Below are 14,251 nucleotides of genomic sequence, written 5' to 3' on the forward strand. Positions count from 1 at the left end.
CCAACTATGGTGGATGACACAACATGGCCTCAGTCTGCACCTCCCAACAGTGGTGGATGACACAACATGGCCTCAGTCTGCACCTCCCAACAGTGGTGGATGACACAACATGGCCTCAGTCTGCACCTCCCAACAGTGGTGGATGACACAACATGGCATCAGTCTGCACCTCCCAACAGTGGTGGATGACACAACATGGCCTCAGTCTGCACCTCCCAACAGTGGTGGATGACACAACATGGCCTCAGTCTGCAACTCCCAACAGTGGTGGATGACACAACATGGCCTCAGTCTGAACCTCCCAACAGTGGTGGATGACACAACATGGCCTAAGTCTGCACCTCCCAACAGTGGTGGATGACACAACATGGCCTCAGTCTGCACCTCCCAACCATGGTGGATGACACAACATGGCCTCAGTCTGCACCTCCCAACAGTGGTGGATGACACAACATGGCCTCAGTCTGCACCTCCCAACCATGTTGGATGACACAACATGGCCTCAGTCTGCACCTCCCAACAGTGGTGGATAACACAACATGGCCTCAGTCTGTACCTCCCAACAGTGGTGGATGACACAACATGGCATCAGTCTGCACCTCCCAACCGTGGTGGATGACACAACATGGCCTCAGTCTGCACCTCCCAACCATGGTGGATGACACAACATGGCCTCAGTCTGCACCTCCCAACCATGGTGGATAACACAACATGGCCTCAGTCTGTACCTCCCAACAGTGGTGGATGACACAACATGGCCTCAGTCTGCACCTCCCAACAGTGGTGGATGACACAACATGGTCTCAGTCTGCACCTCCCAACAGTGGTGGATGACACAACATGGCCTCAGTCTGCACCTCCCAACAGTGGTGGATGACACAACATGGCCTCAGTCTGCACCTCCCAACAGTGGTGGATGACACAACATGGCCTCAGTCTGCACCTCCCAACAGTGGTGGATGACACAACATGGCCTCAGTCTGCACCTCCCAACAGTGGTGGATGACACAACATGGCCTCAGTCTGCACCTCCCAACAGTGGTGGATGACACAACATGGCCTCAGTCTGCACCTCCCAACAGTGGTGGATAACACAACATGGCCTCAGTCTGCACCTCCCAACAGTGGTGGATGACACAACTTGGCCTCAGTCTGCACCTCCCAACAGTGGTGGATGACACAACATGGCCTCAGTCTGCACCTCCCAACAGTGGTGGATAACACAACATGGCCTCAGTCTGCACCTCCCAACCGTGGTGGATAACACAACATGACCTCAGTCTGAACCTCCCAACAGTGGTGGATGACACAACATGTCCTCAGTCTGCACCTCCCAACAGTGGTGGATGACACAACATGGCCTCAGTCTGCACCTCCCAACAGTGGTGGATGACACAACATGGCCTCAGTCTGCACCTCCCAACAGTGGTGGATAACACAACATGGCCTCAGTCTGCACCTCCCAACAGTGGTGGATAACACAACATGGCCTCAGTCTGCACCTCCCAACAGTGGTGGATGACACAACATGGCCTCAGTCTGCACCTCCCAACAGTGGTGGATGACACAACATGGCCTCAGTCTGTACCTCCCAACAGTGGTGGATGACACAACATGGCCTCAGTCTGCACCTCCCAACAGTGGTGGATGACACAACATGGCCTCAGTCTGCACCTCCCAACAGTGGTGGATGACACAACATGGCCTCAGTCTGAACCTCCCAACAGTGGTGGATGACACAACATGGCCTCAGTCTGCACCTCCCAACCGTGGTGGATAACACAACATGGCCTCAGTCTGCACCTCCCAACAGTGGTGGATGACACAACATGGCCTCAGTCTGCACCTCCCAACAGTGGTGGATGACACAACATGGCCTCAGTCTGCACCTCCCAACAGTGGTGGATGACACAACATGGCCTCAGTCTGCACCTCCCAACAGTGGTGGATGACACAACATGGCCTCAGTCTGCACCTCCCAACAGTGGTGGATGACACAACATGGCCTCAGTCTGCACCTCCCAACAGTGGTGGATGACACAACATGGCCTCAGTCTGCACCTCCCAACCGTGGTGGATGACACAACATGGCCTCAGTCTGCACCTCCCAACCGTGGTGGATGACACAACATGGCCTCAGTCTGCACCTCCCAACAGTGGTGGATGACACAACATGGCCTCAGTCTGCACCTCCCAACAGTGGTGGATGACACAACATGGCCTCAGTCTGCACCTCCCAACCGTGGTGGATGACACAACATGGCCTCAGTCTGAACCTCCCAACAGTGGTGGATAACACAACATGGCCTCAGTCTGCACCTCCCAACCGTGGTGGATGACACAACATGGCCTCAGTCTGCACCTCCCAACCGTGGTGGATGACACAACATGGCCTCAGTCTGCACCTCCCAACCGTGGTGGATGACACAACATGGCCTCAGTCTGCACCTCCCAACCGTGGTGGATGACACAACATGGCCTCAGTCTGCACCTCCCAACCGTGGTGGATGACACAACATGGCCTCAGTCTGCACCTCCCAACAGTGGTGGATGACACAACATGGCCTCAGTCTGCACCTCCCAACAGTGGTGGATGACACAACATGGCCTCAGTCTGCACCTCCCAACCGTGGTGGATGACACAACATGGCCTCAGTCTGAACCTCCCAACAGTGGTGGATGACACAACATGGCCTCAGTCTGCAACTCCCAAACGTGGTGGATGACACAAAATGGCGTCAGTCTGCACCTCCCAACCGTGGTGGATGACACAACATGGCCTCAGTCTGCACCTCCCAACAGTGGTGGATGACACAACATGGCCTCAGTCTGCACCTCCCAACAGTGGTGGATGACACAACATGGCCTCAGTCTGCAACTCCCAAACGTGGTGGATGACACAGCATGGCGTCAGTCTGCACCTCCCAACAGTGGTGGATGACACAACATGGCCTCAGTCTGCACCTCCCAACCGTGGTGGATAACACAACATGGCCTCAGTCTGAACCTCCCAAACGTGGTGGATGACACAACATGGCCTCAGTCTGCACCTCCCAATCATGGTGGATGACACAAAATGGCGTCAGTCTGCACCTCCCAACCATGGTGGATGACACAACATGGCCTCAGTCTGCACCTCCCAACCATGGTGGATGACACAACATGGCCTCAGTCTGCACCTCCCAACCGTGGTGGATGACACAACATGGCCTCAGTCTGCACTAGAGCTTCTCTGACAATAATGAGATACTCTGACAGTAACTCCATTGTAGAGGAAAGGTACACCACAGGAAAAGTATTATAGATCAAATTGCGCAATTTGAACAACTATTTACTGTCTGAGTGCACTAGGAACAACTATTTACTGTCTGAGTGTACTAGGAACAACTATTTACTCTCTGAGTGCACTAGGAACAACTATTTACTGTCTGAGTGCACTAGGAACAACTATTTACTGTCTGAGTGCACTAGGAACCACTATTTACTCTCTGTGTGCACTAGGAATAACTATTTACTGTCTGAGTGCACTAGGAACCACTATTTACTGTCTGTGTGCACAAAGAACGAATATTTACTGTTTGAGTGCACTAGGAACCACTATTTACTGTCTGAGTGCACTAGGAACAACTATTTACTGTCTGAGTGCACTAGGAACAACTATTTACTGTCTGAGTGCACTAGGAACAACTATTTACTGTCTGAGTGCACTAGGAACAACTATTTACTGTCTGAGTGCACTAGGAACAACTATTTACTGTCTGAGTGCACTAGGAACAACTATTTACTGTCTGAGTGCACTAGGAACAACTATTTACTGTCTGAGTGCACTAGGAACAACTATTTACTGTCTGAGTGCACTACGAACAACTATTTACTGTCTGAGTGCACTAGGAACAACTATTTACTGTCTGAGTGCACTAGGAACAACTATTTACTGTCTGAGTGCACTACGAACAACTATTTACTGTCTGAGTGCAGTAGGAACAACTATTTACTGTCTGAGTGCACTAGGAACAACTATTTACTGTCTGAGTGCACTAGGAACAACTATTTACTGTCTGAGAGTAACTAAATGTGTAAACAGCGATTTACTAGCTTACTTATTGGAATTGCTAGACAGCTAAACTAGCACTTTGTGCATGTCATGTGGAGAGAATGACAGATCATTACTTTATTATGTTCTTTTGATGTGCAAAGATTCCATATTCTACATTTCATATTCTGACATTGACAATTTCATATTCTTTTCATATTTTCACATTTACATTCAAAAGATGATCTTATAAAGTTAGACACATTTTTGGTAAAATATATACTTTATTTCTTCATACAAAGAAATAGTTTGAATGTTCAGCATTTCATTATTTAAAAACATTTCTTCCATTGTGCTCTTTCACTGTGTAAAATTCCTTTGATGTACAAGATACCACAAAATACTTGATGTCCATGTTCCTTTTCATTTTTAAACATACCGAATCTGCTAAACCTCTAAATATGAACCACATTATACGCAGATGGGGTGGGAAAGACAAGCAACCCTAGCATTATATTTTGTAGATCTCTAAAAGGGTTGAATAAAACTCAACCAGAACAGATACAGCAGAGGTGGATCGTGACCATGAGTGCAAGCTTTTGAGATAGCGTTTCCTTTCGGACCGATCCTATTTCCTATAAAGTGCACTACTTTTGACCAGAGCCCTGTAGTCCTTGGTCAAAAGTAGTGCACTAAATAAGGAATAGAGTGCCATTTGGGATGCACACCTACTCTCTTAGTAACATGAATAACACCATAATTCCAATGCAATAGTGGGATTGTAAATGTAACAGAGGGCAACAGCCCCAGTCTCCTTTACTCCAACCGTTACAGAGAGAAAGATTGACATTACTCAGATTCAGAATTCCCTGCTCTATACAAAGGCCATTTTAAATGTTTTCAACAAACATTGCACTATAAGGAGAGAAGGGGAGGTTGAAGCGTTGTCCATATAGGCATGATCATTGAAAACAGGTGTAAATTCCTTGGTGGTAAAAGCCACTATGTGAATAAGGGACCAGTAAAATGCTGGGACAACCCCTCATCTCCACTAATACCATCCACTGGTTTGAGATTTAAAAAAATCTACCTTCATAACTGGTTCCACACTGTTGAAATGAGATGGAGGTTGGGTATTTGAATTAGACTGGGTAGTTTAGAGGCGCAACATTTTCTTAAAACTTACTTTACTTTTAAATTGCCAATAGTCAGTGACAGACACTTTCAACTTTGCATTTGATTGGAGGTAATTTAATGTGTAGTATGTAGGGGAAAGGATGTGCATATTCACTCTGGGTCCCTCCACACACAGCCGTTTTAGGCTTACCACCCAAATGGTCTCCTATTCACTATGGGCCCTGGTCACAAGTAGTACACTGTAAGGAATAGGGTGCATATTCAGCAGTTTTACAATCCAAAGAGGATAGGATGGCTTTGAAGTAGCCCCTACCTGCGAGAGTATGGGCCAGCATAACTAGACTGTTTCTCATATGAAGAATGTTTTCATATCATCTGTATCAGACATCCTACCTCAACTCATGCCAAGCATTCTCACTGCGCCATGAAGACAATGGTTGTCCCAAATGCCACCCTATTCCCTTTATATTTCACTACTTTTGACCAGGGGTCACAAGGCTCTGGTCTAAAGTAGTGCACTATATAGGGTAGTGTGCCATATGGGATGCATTCAAGGACTATACTATAGTCCTCCCCTGATCCAGTGTGTCCTCCCCTCTCAGTCTCTTCAACAAATCAAATGTCCCTAAGAGCAAATTTGAATGTGTATGACCTTTGAACCCTGGCTCTGAGCACACAGTGTCTTGTAATGGGAGCAAGAGTATAGCGGAGAGGAGACCTGAATCAATGGGCCTCAGTAAAGTTATTCCATTAGCATCATGTCAATATGGAGCCATATCAATGTGATGCAGTCAGAAATAGGATTTAGACCTTTGGTGGATGGGCCATTCATTAGAACAGGCTATAGGAGCACTAGAAGAGGAAGGCCACACATTAAGCATGGCTGACACAATGAGCAGCAGTTAGGCCTATTGATCCACCTGTTATTAAGTGAAATGGACATGAGATTAGCTGGTTGGGCCAATGACAGGGCAGGAGATCAGCTGGTTAGGCCAATGACAGGGCAGGAGATCAGCTGGTTAGTTCAATGGGACGGTATGATAATGGGTTGTGGATGGGGGTAACCGGTAATAACTGAAATGACCTAATTTCAATGAAACACAGTGTTTGAATGGATGGAACAGAAACCGATAGGAGTAATGTGGGGGTGAGGGTCTGATGATGTCTATTGAGGAAGGGTTTGATGATGGCTATTGAGGAAGGGTCTAATGATGGCTATTGAGGATGGGTCTGATGATGGCTATTGAGGAAGGGTTTGATGATGGCTATTGAGGATGGGTCTGATGATGGCTATTGAGGAAGGGTCTGATGATGGCTATTGAGGAAGGGTCTAATGATGGCTATTGAGGAAGGGTCTGATGATGGCTGTTTGAGGATGGGTCTGATGATGGCTATTGAGGAAGGGTCTGATGATGGCTATTGAGGATGGGTCTGATGATGGCTATTGAGGAAGGGTCTGATGATGGCTATTGAGGATGGGTCTGATGATGGCTATTGAGGAAGGGTTTGATGATGGCTATTGAGGATGGGTCTGATGATGGCTATTGAGGAAGGGTCTGATGATGGCTATTGAGGATGGGTCTGATGATGGCTATTGAGGAAGGGTCTGATGATGGCTATTGAGGAAGGGTCTGATGATGGCTATTGAGGAAGGGTCTGATGATGGCTATTGAGGATGGGTCTGATGATGGCTGTTGAGGAAGGGTCTGATGATGGCCATTGAGGATGGGTCTGATGATGGCTATTGAGGAAGGGTTTGATGATGGCAATTGAGGATGGGTCTGATGATGGCTATTGAGGAAGGGTTTGATGATGGCTATTGAATATGAATGTTTAAATCAGAATGCACATGAATGGAGTATGTATTACTGTTCTGTCAAACTCTATACCCATAAAATGGGGCATTAATAAATATCCCTCTATTCTTCCTTAAAGTATACTGTTGACATTAGGGACCATTTTAACTCTACTGAGTTTACATGAGGGACCATTAAGTGAAGAGTAAAGAAAAAAAACATTAAAGGTGGAATGTAAAAAATATAAAACAAAGTGTGGGCCAGATATTATGCATGTACATATATGGTTAGGCAGCTTAGTGAATTAATTGCTTAGAAATAAAAAATAAATTATTATAAAATAGATTTCTGTACATCTTACACACACACACACAAACACATACATACATGTACATATATATGCATATATATATATATATATATACATGTACATATATATACATATATAGCAACATCTCCCATGTCTTATTTGCCATTCATTGAATTACAGAAAATAAAATAAACAATGTGTTCTCCCAAATTCACATCCATCAATCCCAACCAAAGTTATGTCCCGTCATCTGGTAGAACTTCATGTTGAAAGGCCTGTAGAAGTCTCGTAGCCTCTGCACCACCTCTGGGTGGATGTTGGGGTGGGTCCGCCCTTTGGTTTTGCCCAGGCAGTGGGGCTTGCTGCTGCCCTCAGCCTTCTTGAGGCACGGGAAGCCCTTGGTCTGGTTGAAGTAGAAGTGTTTGTCTGTGATGATCCTCTTGAGTCCCAGGAAGTCCTGCACCCTGCCCAGCTCTCCGGCCGGGTCGCTGATCAGACGCTCCCCGCTCACAAACAGAATCTGGCCCATGGGGAAGTACTGTAGCCAGTTGTCCAGGTGCTTGGCATAGATGCCAATCTGGATGGCGCTCCAGGACGTGTCGATGAGCCCCGTAGTCCTGTTTTTGAAGGCCAGACTCTCGAAGGTGGGAATGTCTGGGTTCTTTGACAGTGTCTGTGTGTAGTCAGAAATAGCCCTGGTAATGGGGTCCCTCACCACCACGATCAGCTTGGTGTCCCGGGACATGGCGGAGATCCGGGCCGGGGCTTCTCTGGTCACAAAGTAGCTGGGGGTCTTCTCCATGGTGATCTGGCCCTCCAGGGTCTTGGGCATCAGCTCCCTGAGGAGAAGGAGGACAGGGTTAAAAGAAAATCTATGACTCATGACTATTACAACTATGAAATATTACACAGAGAGAGAGAGAGAGAGAGAGAGAGAGAGAGAGAGAGAGAGGATAATCTTGTATATAGTCATCAACCAGATGGAGAGCGGTGTTCTACAATCAATGAGCCAGTCAGTCAGAGAAGGTCACTTCTTACCTGGGCAATAGCAAACAGAGAAGTGCCCAGTCTCATCCCTCTGTCTGTTTATCTGTCTGGCTGTGCCAACTACCCTAATGGTTCAGTGAGGCTGGGCTAAATCTAAATCCACCCTGCCTCTTCAAACCATTAACCACTTAGGCAGCAAAGCTTAATCTGAAATTTCACTGACTCAGCTAGAGCCCTCTATGGCATGCCCATGGTGGAGTGCTGCTTCAACAACAAGCCCTGGAGCTGTCTGAAAGGAGATTTGACTTGTTTCAGACCAGCCAATGTTTCTAACAGGGCCCGGGCCAGCCAGGGTGGCTGTGATAGGGGGAGTGAGACAGACATGTCAAATCTATAAAGTAAAACCTATATGAACAACACATTTTGAATGAAAAGTGAATGTGCTCTCTACTGTGGTTTCATGTTTCAGAAATGGTAGCCAATCATGGAGAGTGGATTATGGTGAGGCAATAAGAGGGGCTTTGATGGACACCGGGACACGGATCCCATTTCCATCACTGGTGGAGAACCCCTGGAGCCTCTGGCAGAAAACCCTGTATTTCTCTGATTTCTACACGTGATCATTTGTTTCTGATACCGCTAGCTGGAGGTGAGGTGGTCCTGCTATAAACCGGAGATTACAGGTACTATTACTCATGCTTATACATGCTCATTAACACACACACACACACACACACACACACACACACACACACACACACACACACACACACACACACACACACACACACACACACACACACACACACTCACACACACACACACACACACACACTCACACACACACACACACACACACACACACACACACACACACACACACACACACACACACACACACACACACACACACACACACACACACACACACACACACACACACACATAGCCTTGATACAACCATGCAGGACACACAGCCTTGATTACAACCGTGCAGGACACATACGCATAAATGCACACTAGAAGCATGATATTATCTTGTTTGAACCCCGATCAAGTGCAGCAGTGTGCAGTGCTAGAAAGAAGAAACACCAATGGAAATACAACCCAGAATTATCTGTTTATTTATTCCCCCCTCCCCCCTATTTACTGTTCATGTCTGGTTGTTGGTGGTTTTTGTCATTGTTTTGCTTTTGTCTTTTTCATTTGCATTGGCAATGTAAACACGTTTCTCATGCCGTTGGAGCCCTTCGAATTGAATTCATATAACCCATGCAGGCAGGCTGTAGGGGGCATACACTCACAGAGATAAGGGTTCCTGTTAGCCTATTGTCGCCTGAGTATTTATTTTAGTTTTTTTTATTTCACTTTTATTGATTGCAATCGCTGTGTCAGATTTCAAAAAAACTTTACGGAAGAAGCATAATCTGAGAACGGAGCTCAGAACCCAAAACAGCCAGAGGAATATCTGCCATTTTGGAGTCAACAAAGTTAGAAACAACACCATAAATATTCACTTACCTTTGATGATCTTCATCAGAAGGCACTCCCAGGAATTCCAGTTCGACAATAAATGACTGATTTGTTCCATAAATTTCCATAATTTATGTCCAAATAGCCACTTGTTGTTAACGTGTTCAGCCCAGTAATCCATCTTCATGAGGCACAGGCACTTCATCCAGCCAAAAACTTGAAAAGTTCCGTTACAGTCCTTTAGAAACATGTCAAACAATGTATTGAATCAATCTTTAGGATGTTTTTAACCTGTTGCATCTCTAGGGGCGCTATTTCATTTTTGGATAAAAAACGTTCCCGTTTTAAGCGCGATATTTTGTCACGAAAAGATGCTCGACTATGCATATTCTATATATTGACAGTTTTGGAAAGAAAACACTCTGAAGTTTCAGAATCTGCAAAGATTTTGTCTGTAAGTGCCCCAGAACTCATTCTACAGGTGAAACCAAGATGATACTTCAACCAGGAAATGAGCAGAATTTCTGAAGCTCTGTTTTCTAATGTCTCCTTATATGGCTGTGAATGCGACAGGAATAAGCTTAGACCTTCTGCCATTTCCCCAAGATGTCGGCAGCATTGTGACGTATTTGTAGGTATATCATTGGAAGATTGACCATAAGAGACTACATTTTCCAAGTGTCCGCCTGGTGTCCTGCGTCGAAACTGGTGCGCAAAGCCAGGTGCAAGTATTTTTCCATTTGATAGAGAGGAGAAACCAGGCTTCCACGAACGATATATCATTGAAGAGATATGTGAAAAACACCTTGAGGATTGATTCTAAACAACGTTTGCCATGTTTTCAGTCGATATTATGGAGTTAATTTGGAAAAAAGTTCGCGTTTTGAGGACTGAATTTTCGTTTTTTTTTGGTAGCCAAATGTGATGTATAAAACGGAGCTATTTCTAATACACAAAGAATATTTTTGGAAAAACTGAGCATCTGCTATCTAACTGAGAGTATCCTCATTGAAAACATCAGAAGTTCTTCAAAGGTAAATTATTTTATTTGAAGGCTTTTATGTTTTTGTTGAAATGTTGCGTGCTGGATGCTAACGCTAATGCTAATGCTAAATGCTACGCTAGCTAGCTACTTTTACACAAATTATTGTTTTCCTATGGTTGAGAAGTATATTTTGAAAATCTGAGATGACAGTGTTGTTTACAAAAGGCTAAGCTTGAGAGATGGCATATTTATTTCATTTCATTTGCGATTTTCATGAATAGTTAACGTTGCGTTATGGTAATGAGCTTGAGGCTGTAGTCACGATACCGGATCCGGGTTTGGGAGATCAGAGAGGTTAACATAAAACATCCATAATGTTCCAACCGGAGAATTCCTTTGTCTTCGGAAAAGCACTGGAACGAGAGGTAACTCTGTCGTGAGTGAGGGTCATGAGACCAAGGCACTCTGCCAGACCACTGACTCAAAGAGGTCTCATGAGCCTCTCCTTTATAGTAGAATCCTCATTCAAGTTTCTAAAGACGGTTGACATCTATTGGAAGCCGTAGGAAGTGCAACTTTATCCATATCTCAGTGTCTATTCGGTAGGGCAAGCTTTGAAAAGCTACAGACCTCAGATGTCCCACTTCCTGGTTGGATTTTTCTCATGCCTGTCATATGAGTTCTGTTATACTCACAGACATCATTCAAACTGTTTTAGAAATGTCAGAGTGTTTTCTATCCAATGCTAATAATAATATGCATATATGAGCATCTGGGTCAGAGTAGGAGGCAGTTCACTCTGGGCACGCTATTCATCCAAAAGTGAAAATGCTGCCCCCTATCCCAAAAAGGTTAAGGAGAAGTCTATCTTTAATTCTGTGAATAACACTTGTATCTTTTATCAATGTTTACGATGAGTATTTCTGCAAAATCACCGGATGTTTTGGAATCAAAACATTACTGCACGTAAGGTGCCAATGTAAACTGAGATTTTTGGATATAAATATGCACATTATTGAACAAAACATACATGTATTGTGTAACATGATGTCCTATGAGTGTCATCTGATGAAGATCATCAAAGGTTAGTGATTAATTTTATCTATATTTCTGCTTTTTGTGACTCCTATCTTTGGCTGGAAAAATGGCTGTGTTTTTTCGACGTGGCTATGACCTAACATAATCATATGTTGTGCTTTCGATGTAAAGCATTTTTTTTTAATTGGACACGATGGGTAGATTAACAAGATGTTTATTTTTCATTTGCTGTATTGTGTGAAAGTGTGAAATATTTTTGAATTTTGCGCGCTGCCTTTTCAGCGGAATGTTGTTGAGGGGCGCTTCACTCAGTTGATCTACATGTGTGTTTGTGTGCGGAGCAGGATTTTTGGAGCATTGGACAATTTTTGTTAACATGATATCCCCACCAGTCCCACTCCCATTCACAAGGTGGCAACGTTTTCTTGTAATGTCTTTTCATTTGGTGAAATCAAGGAAGAGTTGCTTTTCCTTGCTAGAAGTAGCTAGCTGGCAGCCTTGCTAGCCTGGCTAAAAACATAGAAAGCTAGCTAGCCTTTTTAGTTTCCCACATTCTGTCCATGTGAAATAATCAGATGTATAATTTTAAAACATATTCATATACTTGCCGGCTTGTGTATTCTCTCTCTAATTCGTTCTTTCTTTCTCTCTCTCGGAGAACCTGAGCCCTAAGGTCCATGCCTCAGGACTACCTGTCCTGATGACTCCTTGCTGTCCCCAGCCCACCTGGCCGTGCTGCTGCTCCAGTTTCAACTGTTCTGCCTGCGGCTATGGAACATTGACCTGTTCACCGGACGTGCTACCTGTCCCAGACCTGCTGTTTTCAACTCTCTAGAGACAGCAGGAGTGGTAGAAATACTCTGAATGATCGGCTGTGAAAAGCCAACTGATATTTACTCCTGAGGTGCTGGCCTGTTGCACCCTCGATAACCACTGTGATTATTATTATTTGACCCTGCTGGTCATCTATGAACATTTGAACATCTTGGCCATATTCTGTTATAATCTCCACCCGGCACAGCCAGAAGAGGACTGGCCACCCCTCAAAGCCTGGTTCCTCTCTAGGTTTCTTCCTAGGTTCTGGCCTTTCTATTCACCGTGCTTCTACAACTGCATTGCTTGCTGTTTGGGGTTTTAGGCTGGGTTTCTGTACAGCACTTTGAGATATCAGCTGATGTAAGAAGGGCTTTATAAATAAATTTGATTTGATATTCATTCCCATATCAGCTAAAGATAGAACATCGTGTATTGGTCATGGAGAAAAAAACAAATGGCTATCTAGCTGGCTACATCAGGTTCTAATTCATGGACATGTACTTCTGGTTAAGACTACTGCACCTCATCGCTAATTCATGGAAATGTACCTCTGGCTAAGACTACTGCACCTCATGGCTAATTCATGGAAATGTACCTCTGGCTAAGACTGCTGCACCTCATGGCTAATTCCTGGACATTTACTTATGGCTAGGACTACTGCATCTTATGGCTAATTCATGGACATGTACCTCTGGCTAAGACTACTGCACCTCATTGCAAAAACAACTGCACCGTATGGCTAAAACTACTACACCTCATGGCTAAAACTACTGCACCTCATGGCTAAATCTACTGCACCTCATTGCGAAAACTACTACACCTCATTGCTAAAATTACTGCACCGCGTGGCTAATTCATGGGCATGTACTTATGGCTAAAGGTACTGCACCTCATGGCTAATTCATGGACATGTACTTCTCGCTTAAACTACTGTACCTCATTGCTAAAACTACTGCACCTCATTGCTAAAACTACTGCACCTCATGGCTAATTAATGGACATGTACTACTGGCTAAGACTACTGCACCTCATGGCTAATTCATAGACATGTACTTCTGGCTAAAACTACTGCAGCCCATTGGTAAAACTACTGCACCTCATGGCTAAAACTACTGCACCTCTACTGCAAACTACTGCACTTCATGGACATGAACTACTGGCTGGTCCCTTCAATGAACTACTAGACATGGTGTGTAGTGGAAATTCCCTTTCTGAGAGAGACAGTGCAAGTGACAGAGGAGAGAGAGGGGGGTGTTGGAGAGAAAGAGCAAAAGAGAGACCTCCTGCCAAATGTATGACCATATTAAAGAAACACATTTCCCTCAGATTACACAGACCCACAAAGAATTTGAAAACAAATAAAATTTTGATAAACTCCCATATCTATTGGGTGAACTACCACAGCGTGCCATCACAACAGCAAGATGTGTGACCTGTTGCCACAAGACAAGGGCAACCAGTGAATAACAAACAGTATTGTAAATACAACCCATATTTATGTTTATTTATTTTCAATTTTGTACTTTAACAATTTGCATATCATTACAAAACTGTATGTAGATATAATTTGATATTTGCAATGTCTTTATTCTTTTAGAACTTCTGTGAGTGTAATGTTTACTGTTAATTTGATTGTTTATTTCACTTTTGTTTATTATCTACTTCACTTGCTTTGG

General features: G+C 44.5%; 1 protein-coding gene across 1 annotated transcript in view; it reads right to left on the reverse strand.

The window, feature by feature from the left end:
* Positions 1–4,304: 4,304 nt before the first annotated feature.
* The window catches only part of LOC110502957 (heparan sulfate glucosamine 3-O-sulfotransferase 3B1), a 40,897-nt gene continuing 30,950 nt past the window's right edge, over positions 4,305–14,251 (reverse strand). The window contains exon 2 of the mRNA XM_021581304.2: positions 4,305–8,115. Within this exon, the coding sequence (XP_021436979.2) occupies positions 7,497–8,115 (619 nt within the window). The 3' untranslated portion in view covers positions 4,305–7,496. The remainder of the gene's footprint in view (positions 8,116–14,251) is intronic.

Source organism: Oncorhynchus mykiss, chromosome 23 (genome assembly GCF_013265735.2).
Source record: "Oncorhynchus mykiss isolate Arlee chromosome 23, USDA_OmykA_1.1, whole genome shotgun sequence".
Lineage (NCBI taxonomy): Eukaryota > Metazoa > Chordata > Actinopteri > Salmoniformes > Salmonidae > Oncorhynchus > Oncorhynchus mykiss.